The sequence below is a fragment of the Anas platyrhynchos genome, chromosome 1, assembly GCF_047663525.1.
Source record: "Anas platyrhynchos isolate ZD024472 breed Pekin duck chromosome 1, IASCAAS_PekinDuck_T2T, whole genome shotgun sequence".
Taxonomy (NCBI): Eukaryota; Metazoa; Chordata; class Aves; order Anseriformes; family Anatidae; genus Anas; species Anas platyrhynchos.
The window spans coordinates 122,079,985-122,092,604 of NC_092587.1; the positions used below are offsets into that span (position 1 = coordinate 122,079,985).

A 12,620-nucleotide genomic window follows, 5' to 3' on the forward strand; every position below is an offset into this window, starting at 1 on the left:
TAGCTTTTGTTAAAACTCAGAAAAAAACGATGTACTTGGATAATACAAGGATTAAAAATATTTTATATAAAATATTCTGAATGTATTTTATATAAAATATTTTAAACATGAGTATAAATATAAATATATAATTAGTTACAGTACCTTTTGTTTTTGGATTGGTGATAATTTTAAGGACTGGTCACCGGAATTCAATTTCATCACATGTGTCTGCAAAGAATGAGATCTCAGAATGAATATAACTAGTAAGGAAAGGTTGCACAATGACATCGTATCAACATTTTCAAAAAACTTTTTCATTGGAGAATCTTAGACTATTTTTCAAGCCTCATGCTTGCCAATTACATTGCTAGTTAAATGAAAGCTATAGTTTCTGTAAAGGAACTCAAATCTTCACACTATTTCAAAGGAAATATGCAGTATAACATTTAAAAAGGTTCCTGTGTATCCTTACCAGTCTCATTCGGTAAGGAAGATAGGTAAATGTATGTTTTTAGGTTAGGCTTCTAAATGTTATATGAACTTAGTCTATTGCTTTTATTTAACTGATAACTTTTGAGTCAAAAAGCACTTTAAAAATCCCTGAGCTAGAAATTAAACTACTGATTTTAAACTTAGTATTTATCAATTTTCTCATTGTGTTGTCACTAGATGATACACATCTAACAAGTAAACACCTTCATACATGTTAAAAATGTGAAAGCACCCCAACAAGTAGAGGAAAATTTGATTAACAGAAACTTATACCTATGGCAGGGCCTCTTTGGAGCATACATTTCGTAAATAAGCTTATTTAATTAAAAAATTAATAAAATCATAGATTCTTATGTTCAGACAATTATTAATACTATGTGGGCTGCAGATTTTCACTACCTGAAGGTTATTGCTTTGTTTCTGTTCTCATATACATAAGCATATTGCATCAACTGGCACTTCCTCTTTAAAACAGTTGCCAAATGAATAATTTCTCCAGTGAAGGAAAGGGATCAGGTAATTTGCCTTTTCAGGTCATCTGGTTCTTGGCTGAAAGGACAGTGAGTTGCTCCTCTGAAGAGCAGAGGAGGCAAAAGGAGACCTGAACAAGAGAAATGACTAGGCAGCACTATCTTCCATCATAACTGTTGCTTTTCCAGCTACCAACACTCTAAGGGACAATCAGACTTCTTCAGAAAAAGGCTTCTGAGAAAATGCTGGATCTTGCAGTGAAGAACTGTTGAGCCCACGAATAAGCAAAGCAGCGTTGTAGTCAAAAACTGTAATCAGAGTAAGTTTTCTTTTAAATGTACAACTGCTATTTCAATTATGACATTACTAGTAAGTTAAAACCTGAAGAAGCGGTGCTATTTGATTAAATCAGGAATGCACACAGCTTTTGAGAAGTGTGAGAAGTGCAAAGCACAGCACCATCATGGCATATGACCACTGTAATACTATTGCATAGCCAGGTTGAGAAGAAGTCTGTATGATTATTCAAACTCATATCTTTTATACCCACTCCTTCATTTATTTCTTACAAAGAGCAAGTGGTAAGCAGCTTATATGTCTATATTGGAGACTATGGAGACTGAAAGCTACATGCCTTCTCTTAGTGCCCACAAGCACATTTTATATCCGCTTCCCACCCAGTGTGAAGTTGTGGTTACAAACTGAACACTTTACTACCTTAGCATCCCAGCCTTCCACTTAACATCCAGTTTGATTCCACAGCCTTGAAAGCACATGTTCAAAGAAGCACTATAGCAGATTTTTTCGTTGTAATCTGATGCCTTTATCTTTGTCTCAGCAAGAAAAATATAAAAGGCAAGGCAATGAAGAATGCTACTAGGTGGGCAAGAATAGTGAGATTCTTGCCATCCTTTCCCATATACCATAAATGAGTAGAATATACTCTCTGCAGCGGATAGCTAACTGCTTATGCTTTAACCACCATATTCTTTTTCAAGACAATGGGCATGGATAGTTCTGGTTTCTGACTTCCAGAACTTTATCATCAACATGCCATTAAAGGCTTTTCCTGCTCAAACACTTGTCAACAAAATATGTTTCCACAATTCAGAAAAATTTAAACATCTATGCTGTAACAGCTTACTTTCATTTAAATTCATGAAGATCAATTGGATTTGTTTTTTTATTTTGACAAATTTACCTGACAGATGTTTTTCAAATCTACTGTTTCATTCTGATGTTTTGAAACTGGCTCATAATGGACACAAAAATAAAAAGGGGAAAGAAGTCTATTATATAAAGGGTGCAATGTTATGTCTCAGTAAATTAATTAAAGCCATGTTGTTCATCACATCTGAAAACAATTTTTTCTTGTAAACGAAGTTTTCTAAGTTTATATGGTATGCACAGATCGTTAAATTACTAAGTACTTGTTAAGTACAAACAAATTCCTGTAAAATGTGCAATCCCCCCAGTACAACTGACAAGATATCTTGAGCTGAGTCCATAGTGATTTGCACATTTGTTTACATTCCACTGAAGGAAAACAAAAACTCTCTGCTGCACTGGGTTAAGGTCGGGATATGCCCTACCTGCTGAGAGAAGAAAATGTTTTGGGAAGATGCACAAGTGATAAGGTGAACAGTTTTTAAATAAGAAAAATATCTGGGAACATACTTGAGGATCAAGTATGTTACACTGTCTCCATTTTGGTCTTCCCTCTAATATGTTCCACCTATACTAAAAAAGCTCTCTGAGGAACAGAGATCTGTTTCTCTTCCTGCAGTTCTCTCTCCTGGAAATCATCAACAGGAAGAAGTTCAGAGATAGAGATCACTATGGGGTATCCAGTGCTCTTTTCCTTTTCTTTCTGATATCCAGAGCAGAGTGTTGGGAGGGGTTGTGGTAACAACTGCTTCAATGTCATAATAAAATATCACTTGGAAAAGGAAAATAAATGTTTTCATTGTATAACGATGACATGAAATGTATGCTTGTCTAACAGTATGTCATTACTTCTTCATGCCACATAAAAGTTCTGTGCTACACAAAAGTTCTGTACTAAAACTTGAAACGTGACTTATCTGCGTTGTCCCCCTGCACAAAAGCAACAACTCACAGATTCATTAGTGGAATATATTACCATGTTTAGGATGTCAGTTGTATCTCCAAGGTTTCTGTCTTTATTTTCATTATCTGAATCTTCTGCGGAGCCTTCACCAGGTTCATCTTTTTGACGATTCTTTTCTTCAAGGTAAACAAATATCTTTTGAGTAAGTGATATATATCAAGCAGTACAAGAGAGATCTTGTAAAAAAGAGATTACTGGTATTTTACTGACATTGGGCTGAAGTTCTGAGATTCCTCATCCTCCCAACCTAAGACACAGCAGAAACACTTCCACCTCATTTTGATCAGTATTAACATTAATGGTAGCTCAAAAATCTAGCCTCAGTGCACTGCCAATCTCTGACCATTTTTGCAGGCTTTCAAAGAATAAATGTTACATGGAACAAAGCTTTTTTTTTTCTTTTTGGACAATCTCTCAATAATAGTGTAGCAATTAGAGTAAATTATCTGCAGTCATATTACCTACATTGCACATTATCTGTGTAGATGATGGAGAGTGAGTTTATTAACTCCAACACAGCATTATGAAAATGTACCTACATTCTCAGGTTCATTAGGTGTATTACTAGTTTCTTATGGCACAAAATCCTAGGTTTTGGACCTCAAAAGACTCTAAATGCACTTCAGATTTCACTGCAATGCTTTCCTGGACATGCTAGTAACTCTACTAATAATCATTTTAATTTTAGCTGAATTAATTACTGTTAAATTGGATTTGACTGTCCAATCAATCTGAACTAATTTTTACATGAAACACTGCATTCTGCACTCTTCAGCATTTCTTCTTCCAGGAAATTGCACACCCCAAGGAACTCAGATAATTCCAGTACTGCTCTAGAGAACCTGTGCACAAGTCCAGCACAATATCCATCACTGTTACCCAGGTTTTGGCACTAGCTAGGATATTCCAAGTCCTTATTATCTTAGACCACAAAAAGTGAACAGTACATTCCATTTCCAAAGGAGGAAGAAAGCTTCTGTATGAATTAGTATACCTCTTTTTTTATCCAAGGTCTCTGTTAAACCTCCCTGAGTCTTTAAGATGTTTCCTAATCACTTTTTCTCTGTAATTCTTTTTCATCATGACAACAGAGAAAGTGGTTACTGATCTTTTTATAAAGTTGTATTCCTATAAGCTTGTATTTCTATAAGCACAGGAACCACAATCTGAGCATTGTTTTTCCTTCACACATCCCTTCTCTAAATCTTTATGCACATTTTCCAAACATGAACCAAGTTTGAGGCCATTTCTTGTGCATATTTCTCAACTTCTGTGTCTGTATTCTGCCAAACACTCATTAATTCTCAGAAAAGAGTAACAAAATGTGGTGACAATTCACCTTTTTCATGATGCCTCTCCTCCACAGGCACAGCTTTAGGATGACTTGTTGCAGAAAAACAGAGCGGGGTGGTGTTGCTAGACACGCGCAATGAAGATTTTAAGAAGTGATCTCCCAGTGGAGGCAGAGTTCGTGTCATTCGAATCATCTGTTCTGGTGACCTTTCCTTTAGAACATTAAAAAAAAAAAAAAAAAAAAAAAAAACATATATTGAGAAAATCCCTAAGATAAGGGTAGAAAAATTAAACATAAGTAACCTCCCATACATAAGAATGATGTTTTCGTTCATTTGATGACGCACCGTTCTAACTTTGTTATACAAGTATAAACTTGATTTCTTGAACATATTGATTATTTGTAGTCCTGAAAATTGGAGAGATGTATAATGGGATATTTGAGATGGTTTCTACACAATAATCTCAAGCAGTCTTAAAATATAGAAAAAGAAGAAAGAGAACTTTGATTTTTATTTAAAATAAAAATACTTGTTTCTCAATTGCATTGAGGTATTTGATCCACAGCATCACTACGTTTTTACAAAATAAAGGAAAGTGTTCTGTTGTGTTTTTGTGATTGAGCTGGATTTCAGGCAGGAAAGTGAGATGACCATCTCACTGTGCTGCTCAAGGAAAACACATGCAATATGTAGCTGGAAATAAAGGAGAAGAAACACTGTTGCAAGTAGCAAGAGGATCTTAAGATTGTTTTAAGATGATAATGAGAGATTCTCTGTGAAAATGTATAAGCTATAAACTTGCTCAATCTATCCAAGGACTCAGAGGAAACATCAAAAGGAGTCAGATTCTTTCTTATTTAATTGTATTTCTAAGATATTTTGAAAAATGCAAAGGAACAGAATACATATTTTAGAATTAAAAAAATACAAGCCCAATTGGAGTGTTTTTCAACGCATAAACAAGCAAAATCTGGCCAATAGCTATGTTTTTACCTACATCAATTTTGGGAAGAAGGTGGATATTCATTCTTCTTTTTAAACATTAAAATTAAACACATATTTGAATGAGATACATTTGTCTGCTGAGTATATGCTGCTACTTCAGTTTAAAAAGTGACTGTTTCCCACAAAAAGTACAGCAACTCTCAACAACTCTCAATTTACCCTCTCTCGACGTCGCATTCGTGCTGATGTTAGTTGTAAGGTGTTTGTTACTAGTGACTCTCCACTCACGTTAGAGATAGTAGCAATCAAACGGCTCTCATATAAATCTTCTAAGAGTATTTCTTCAGATTCTTTAGGTCTTGGAGTAGCAAAAACAAGCATGTGACAACCACCACAAGCCACCTACAGCAGCAAAACAAAGTTCTGATTATTTCATTTGCAAGAATCTAAACAAAGATCTCATCCCCAGGGACTTAGATCATAAGAAAACCAAAACAAAAGTAAGGGATAATAAGTTACTTCAAATCTAGTTGCTTTAGTTAAATAAAAGTACATAATTATGATTATTAATGACTAATGATCTATGTTCATTTTTCCTCACTAACATACAATATATTTGTATTCAACAACACATTAGATAAGGCTAAGAAACTACTGATAAAGAAAAAAAAAAAAAAGATATTTCCACTGATTTTCAAAGGACTGTTGCTAATTATTTTAAAGGACTGTTTATGCTATTTATTTTAAAGGACTGTTGCTAATTATTTTCCGTGAGCCAAATGTAGGCAACAGATAACTACAGTAATATAAACCCAGGCATTTTATTACAATATCCACAAAATGTAATGTAAAGTCCTACAACCTCCAATAGACAAGGTATTATTGCTGGAAGATCAGTGGTTTCCCTTTTAAAAAAGTATAAAAGCTGAACCATTTCTAACAAAACGTTATTAAACTCTATGTCCTGTAAACAAACAGCACTGAAAGCCATGTACTTAAGTCTCAAATTTTGCTCAACCTCTAGTAATGTTTGCATTTTTGATGTTGGCAATTCTGTTATGTTTATTTCTTAAAAACCCCAGGAAATATATACGAATAATGCTCTTAAAAAGAAAAGAGTACTTCTCTTTTCTCATCCCATATGGATTGCAAAAAAAAAATAAAAATAATAATAATAAAAATCTGAAGATTTTACAAATATCCCACTGTACAAATAATCATTAAAATTAATTAGATATTTAAATAGATATCATTCTGGTGTTTTCAGAGAAAATTTATTGTCCTTCCCAGCCTCCCCCGCCCCGACTGCTAAAACCAAAAAGAAACTAGTGTTTTCTTTTATGACTACTACCGGCTTTACAGACTAAAACACTATAGCCCAGTGCTACTGAATAAAATCCCCCGAAACAGCCTATATGTGTAGTCCAAAGAAACACATTCCAAACTAAAGGTGTATGTGATAAGTGAAAACAATGTCCTTTTTGTGTTTCCCTTTGTGTTATCATGGAACCACAGAATGGTTGAGGTTGGAAGGGACCTCAGGAGGTAACCTACTTCATCGCCCTGCTCAAACAAGGGCCACCTAGAGCAGGTTGCCCAGGGTCCACGTCCTACAGCTCTTAAAGATCTCCAAGGAGGGAGTCCCCACAACCTCTCTGGGCCACCTATGCCAGTGCTCCATCACCCACACAGTACAGGAGTGCTTTCTGATGTTCAGAGGGATCCTCCTGTGTTCTAGTTTGTGGCCACTGCCTCTTATCCTGGCACTAGGCACCACTGAAAACGGCCTGGCTCCTTCCTCTTCACACCCTCCCTTCAGGTATTTATAGTCATTGATAAGGTTATTCCTGAGAATTCTCTTATCTAAGCTATCAACTAATTAAACGTTGCAGGAAAAAATCGTTCTATAATGAGATTTCAGCTCTCACTAATAACATTTCATAAGAATCTAAACATCTTGATGTCTGAGAAGCATAACAAAATGTTTTACCAAAAGGACTGTGAAACTCAAAAAATTAGAACACAGAGCGGGGTCAAACTGATTCGCAAAATTCTCTTCTCCGAGGCCCAACTTGCCGTGTCGCCCATCTCCAAAAGTAAACATGAGGCCATTCTCTGCATGTAGAAAAAAAAGATGTTATTAATAACAAAGATTCAACAGAAAAACAGGACAAAAACATTACGAACAAAGTAACAGGCCATGCAAGTAAGCAGTTTTTCTCTTCCCAAAGCAAAAACTGAACAATTATTTTTAGATTCTCAACAGATGAATATGATCTAAAAGTACATATTTTTTCAGACAAAGGACTGGCTAAGATTAGAGTTAGTCTAGACATTTGGGGAAAAAAATGAAACAATAGGATTGAAACTGTGTAGCAAAAAAAAAAAAAGACTTCTAAACAAGCATACTTGTTAGCAATACATGATTATGAGGTTACAATTCTCCAGGAGATGTTGTATACAAAACTATGCATGATTGTGAATCTGAAATTCCTAATATTGAATCTGAATTTGTCACTAACTCCTTCACCTTTAGAAACCAGTACATTTGCAATGTCTTCTTCTACTACTCATTTTATAACAAAAGCTTTAGCAGCACAGAGAAACGACAAGTGCATTTCTGAATTTTTCACGTACATACCTGCTATTACAGCAGTGTGATTTTCCCCACATGTAACGTTATGTATTTTACGTCTCCTCAAGTGTTTCACAGACTTTGGTACTGAAGTTTCAAAAACAAGAGTGCCATGTCCCAGCTGCCCATACTGTCCAAGTCCGAAAGTATATACATCCGTCTCTGAAAATGTACAGGCAAAGTTAACAATAAATATGCTGCTACAGGAAATTCTTTACTCAAGAGGGTGGTGAGGCACTGGCACAGGCTGCCCAGAGAAGCTGTGGCTGCCCCATCCCTGGAGGTGCTCAAGGCCAGGCTGGATGGGGCTTTGGGCAGCCTGGGCTGGTGGGAGGTGTCCCTGCCCATGGCAGGGGGGTGGAACCAGGTGGCCTTGAAGGTTCCTTCCAAACCAACCCATTCAGTGATTCTATGGTATATTATAACCTGCTTTCTATTAGCCGAATGAAAGCCAAATGACATCAGCGCCAAAAAAGCACTGTTTTATCAATTAAAAAAAATACCACCTAAACAATTACATTTATCAGTTAATAACAAAATAAAGTAGAAAAGAGGCAACAATATGCAGGAAATAATTTTGAATGGTTCAGTATTGAATATTTTTAACATAACTGCAAATAATCCAGACCACATGCACACATAATATTAGCCAATGCAAAATGTTATGGGAGTTCATGCACCACAATTAACTCAAGACCACTATGTTTAGTGCATTTTCAAGTACCATAGTCTAATCTTAAATTCTGGTTACCTACATATACATTGTATGACCCCAAATGTAATAGAACAGACCTCTTTAAAACACAACTGATATGTGTGGAAGAAGACCCTGGAACAATAACAGAAGAGGTTTCAGTATTGTTTTTGGCTACCGAATCAACCCAGCATGAAATACAGAGAACATTATAACTATGTTATCTTGTTACAGAACAATAATCTTTCCACGTTTATATTTTTTCCATTTAATGGACTGTCTGTGCCAGGAAAAAGAATGTGATGTTCTCGAAGACGGTAATGATTGTTGGTGTGTCCATCCCTTGCACTCCATCACAACAGGAGATGATTGAGAAGCTTAGAAATCTTGATGAGGTGATGCATGAAAAGAGAAATTCAAAGACTACGTATTTTTGGGAAGACATTCTTGTAATTTTACTTCCTGTGTGGTTTTGCTTGTTTGTTTTTATTTAGTTGTTCGTTTGTTTGTTCTTTTTTGTTGTTGTTGTTTTTCTGCACATAGGCAACAAAGGAAAAGCTAGAAAAATACTAACTGAAACTTGTAAAAACTTAATGAAAATCTGTGAAGAATTGGGAAGGGCAAAAAAAAAATCCTACCTCAAGCAAACAGAACTGTGACTTGGGAGCAATATATCCTTACATCATTATTATGAACACAGTGCAGAGCATGCCTGCTCTTGCCACATGGATGCCATCACACCAAAAACTTCAGCATCTTCAAGAACAAGACAGGAATAGGCATTTACAGCTGAATGTGTGAAAAAAGAATCGAAGGAGAATCTTTCCTTTTTGAGCACTTTGAGTCAAGGACAGAAGGTCACTGGAATAGCCAAATAAGTGTCAGTGCCACATAAGTAATTTATTCTGTGCAACTCTTTTGCTGTTGTTCTTGGACCAGCAACAAACCGCAGAAATATTAAAAACAAATTATGTTACCATTCACTCCAAACTAATCTTTCACTACCTTCAGGGAAAGAGAAAGCAGAGAATGGGCCAGATTTGATATTACCACCACAGTAGCACACTTACTGCTTCATACTGAACTCCAGTTTCAGAGGAACTATGATGAAATACTGCAACACTAAATATGGAAATTTTCTTTTTAGAAAACAGTTTGCCCTTTCTGTCCCTTTCAAAATTTTTCAATATGAAGATGTCACGAATTTGCATCACAAAAAAAAAAAAAAAAGGAAAGAAAATGGTTTCACACTATTTCAGATTGGAGATGCAAAATACTCATCAAAGTCATTTTTCTACTAAATATAATAGCAAAGCTCCCTCTACTGGAAATTTCCGTGTAAGAAAGCACTGAGCATCTTTGGGGATCTTTAAACAATCAGAATTTTTCTGTGACATTTTGACTTTCTGGATAAGAATCAATAAATGAGCCCTGAAAGACACCTCACTGTAAGTGAACTGAAGAAGTCTAATCTTCATTTCAGTAAACAGCTTTCTCAGGATGGCTGATTCCATAAGTCCTATTTAAAAGCATGCTATTTGTCTTACTTCTTTGAAAACCAGAAACTCTTGTAATTTTCAAAACATTTGTCTCTATCTGATTCACATAATTATTTTGAGTGAAGTTGGAGTGTTTTCGTATTATTTTTAATCTTGGGTTGCAATATGCAATGCCTTTTTCATAAAACAGGCAAGACCTCTAGAGGCATTGGTATTTAGAGATGTTAACTTCAAAAGTACAGGATACTATTTTCTTCTCCCAGTGCTACTGTCAATGAGGAGAAGAGATCAATCCAAAACCAGTTTAGAGTACCTTCATAAGAAAAATGAATTTCTCTTCTGCCTCTCTATACCACAGGCACCTAAATTTTGCTCCTCTTAAAATTTGCTTATTAGTCCATTATCAAGGTATAGAAAGGCAAAAATCTTGCACCGTTCTTAAAACGATTCATCTCTTGCGTAAAAGTGAGGCCTAGCCTCAGTAATAATTCCACTTAGCAGAAGTGGGGACAAACAGGAGTCTGTAGCAAAGCAATCTCACAGACTTTGTGAGAAAATGACAGAGCTGAACTCCATCCTGAACTTGAGTTTCCACCTTTACAAGCTTCTGGAGTACTTAAGAGCTCTTCAATCTCAATGACAGTTGTCACTATAAATTTAATAGTCCTAGGCAAAAATGTATATATATATATTTTAACACATGCTATTTGCTGAAAGCACTGAAGGAGCTTCAAGAGTCTCCAAGATCCGTGCATTCCTTGCTACACATTTAAGGCTACATACAAAGTTAAAAATGTGCAGAAGAATAACAAAAGCAGTTATGCTCACAGATCTCCAGATGTCTTCATCTCCCTTGAACATTATTACTATTACTCTGCCAATGGGCTATTCAGTCTTACTATAGCTTTATTTTTGAACAGCTTATGCAGAAAAATGTTACCGTAAAAATCAGCTGTTGACATAATACTCAGTTTTACCACAGCTCATAATTGGATTTGGAGATTTCCGTATCAATAGTATGCAGTCTTAAGAACTGTTTGAAAAATCTCGATAATCCTATACAGTTTGAACAGTCTCTCAGTTTTGTCATAAAAAGGTAGAGCTTTTTCATCCTTCTCATTCTCTTTCAAAAGGGTATCTTGACTTCCTTTTCTTTTTAAAAGACCTTGAGACAGAAGATAAAAAAATCCATCATTTTACATGCTAACAAACTAATGCGTTGTATTGTAATGTCAAGTGACCCATTCTCCAAGAACTGCTTCACTTCTTTCCTTTAAAGAGATATCTTTGCTTTCCCTCCCTTCAAAGAATAAAAGGAGGTAGCGTATCCTTTTATAGAGAGGATTATTCCCAGAAGATCTGTCATCATTTGAAAAAAATAAATAAATACTGAGGCCACTCCCAATCATCTGTTTCTTCTTCAGCTTCTAGATTCACAAGTTGCTTTCACGCTACTTTTTAAAAGGCTTTATTGAAAAAGTACACAAGTCGGGATTGCTGCGCTCTCATTTCTTTTCAAGGTGATGGTACCAACAGCTTCCATTTTTGGTAGGAAGCTTTGGCAAGAATCATGGATAACAGGTTTTTTTTTTTTTAGTCTGAATGAAAGAAATCATCCGAAATGAGGATATGAGCTTCATGAACTGGCTGCTAAGACTGTTATGAAATGAGTAAGATTGTGCTGCTATAAAGAGAGAAAACTTTTGCAGCAACTGAATTTTAACTGTTCTTCTGTTTATTCTCTGGAACAAATGCAAATAGTAAAGGAAGAATTAACAATAAGAGTTGTATAGAAGATGGTTTCCAATCCCATATTAAAAACCTCTAAAACCTTGTATATTTAAAAAGTTTTAGTGTTTTTTTTTTTTCTTTTTCATTTTCTTTTCCTTTTTTTCCCCTTTACTACTGTTATCAAGTAACAGTGGTATTTAATTTTTTGTTCTCTGGAAAAAAAAAAAAAGTTTCCCATTTTGGAATTTCAGACCACTAAATTAATTATTTTCCAGTCTAGGCTCTACCAATTACTCCAATACATTGCTGGAGAGATTCCAAACAGCCGTTTGATTTAATAACCCAGATAACAATGGTTCTTACCATGTAAAATTACCAATAGAGTAGATAAGACGGTCATAAGAAAGAAATCAAATGAAGTGCTTTGGAATAGACTAATTATGCATGAGAGTCAGGAAGAAACTTGTCTCATACTCAATAAAATAACTGGATTATGCTTTCTCCTAATTTGATGATCCCTAAGTAGAACTGATGACAAGAAACGAACAAAGATGTACAACAGTTTCTCCCTATGACATTTGCTCCTATCTTATTCCTATGTTAAATGAAATAAATGAAACAGAAGAATATAGAATAACCAGACACTCACTCCTTACTGTTTAAGACTGAAATGGCACACCCTGAAAAACTGGAAAGACCCTGGAAAGCTGAAAACTGTATCAGTATACATGGTGTTACTAAAGCT

The 12,620-nt window shown here is 35.3% G+C and overlaps 1 protein-coding gene across 1 annotated transcript in view; it reads right to left on the bottom strand.

Annotated features, from left to right (window-relative positions):
- LOC101793936 (uncharacterized) overlaps window positions 1-12,620 on the bottom strand; it is a 57,086-nt gene that overhangs the window by 14,833 nt on the left and 29,633 nt on the right. Inside the window, exons 8-13 of the mRNA XM_072027668.1 lie at window positions 7,958-8,113; window positions 7,307-7,431; window positions 5,536-5,718; window positions 4,416-4,581; window positions 3,089-3,192; window positions 145-210 (exon numbers count right to left, since the gene is read on the bottom strand). Of these exons, the coding sequence (XP_071883769.1) occupies window positions 145-210; window positions 3,089-3,192; window positions 4,416-4,581; window positions 5,536-5,718; window positions 7,307-7,431; window positions 7,958-8,113 (800 nt within the window). The remainder of the gene's footprint in view (window positions 1-144; window positions 211-3,088; window positions 3,193-4,415; window positions 4,582-5,535; window positions 5,719-7,306; window positions 7,432-7,957; window positions 8,114-12,620) is intronic.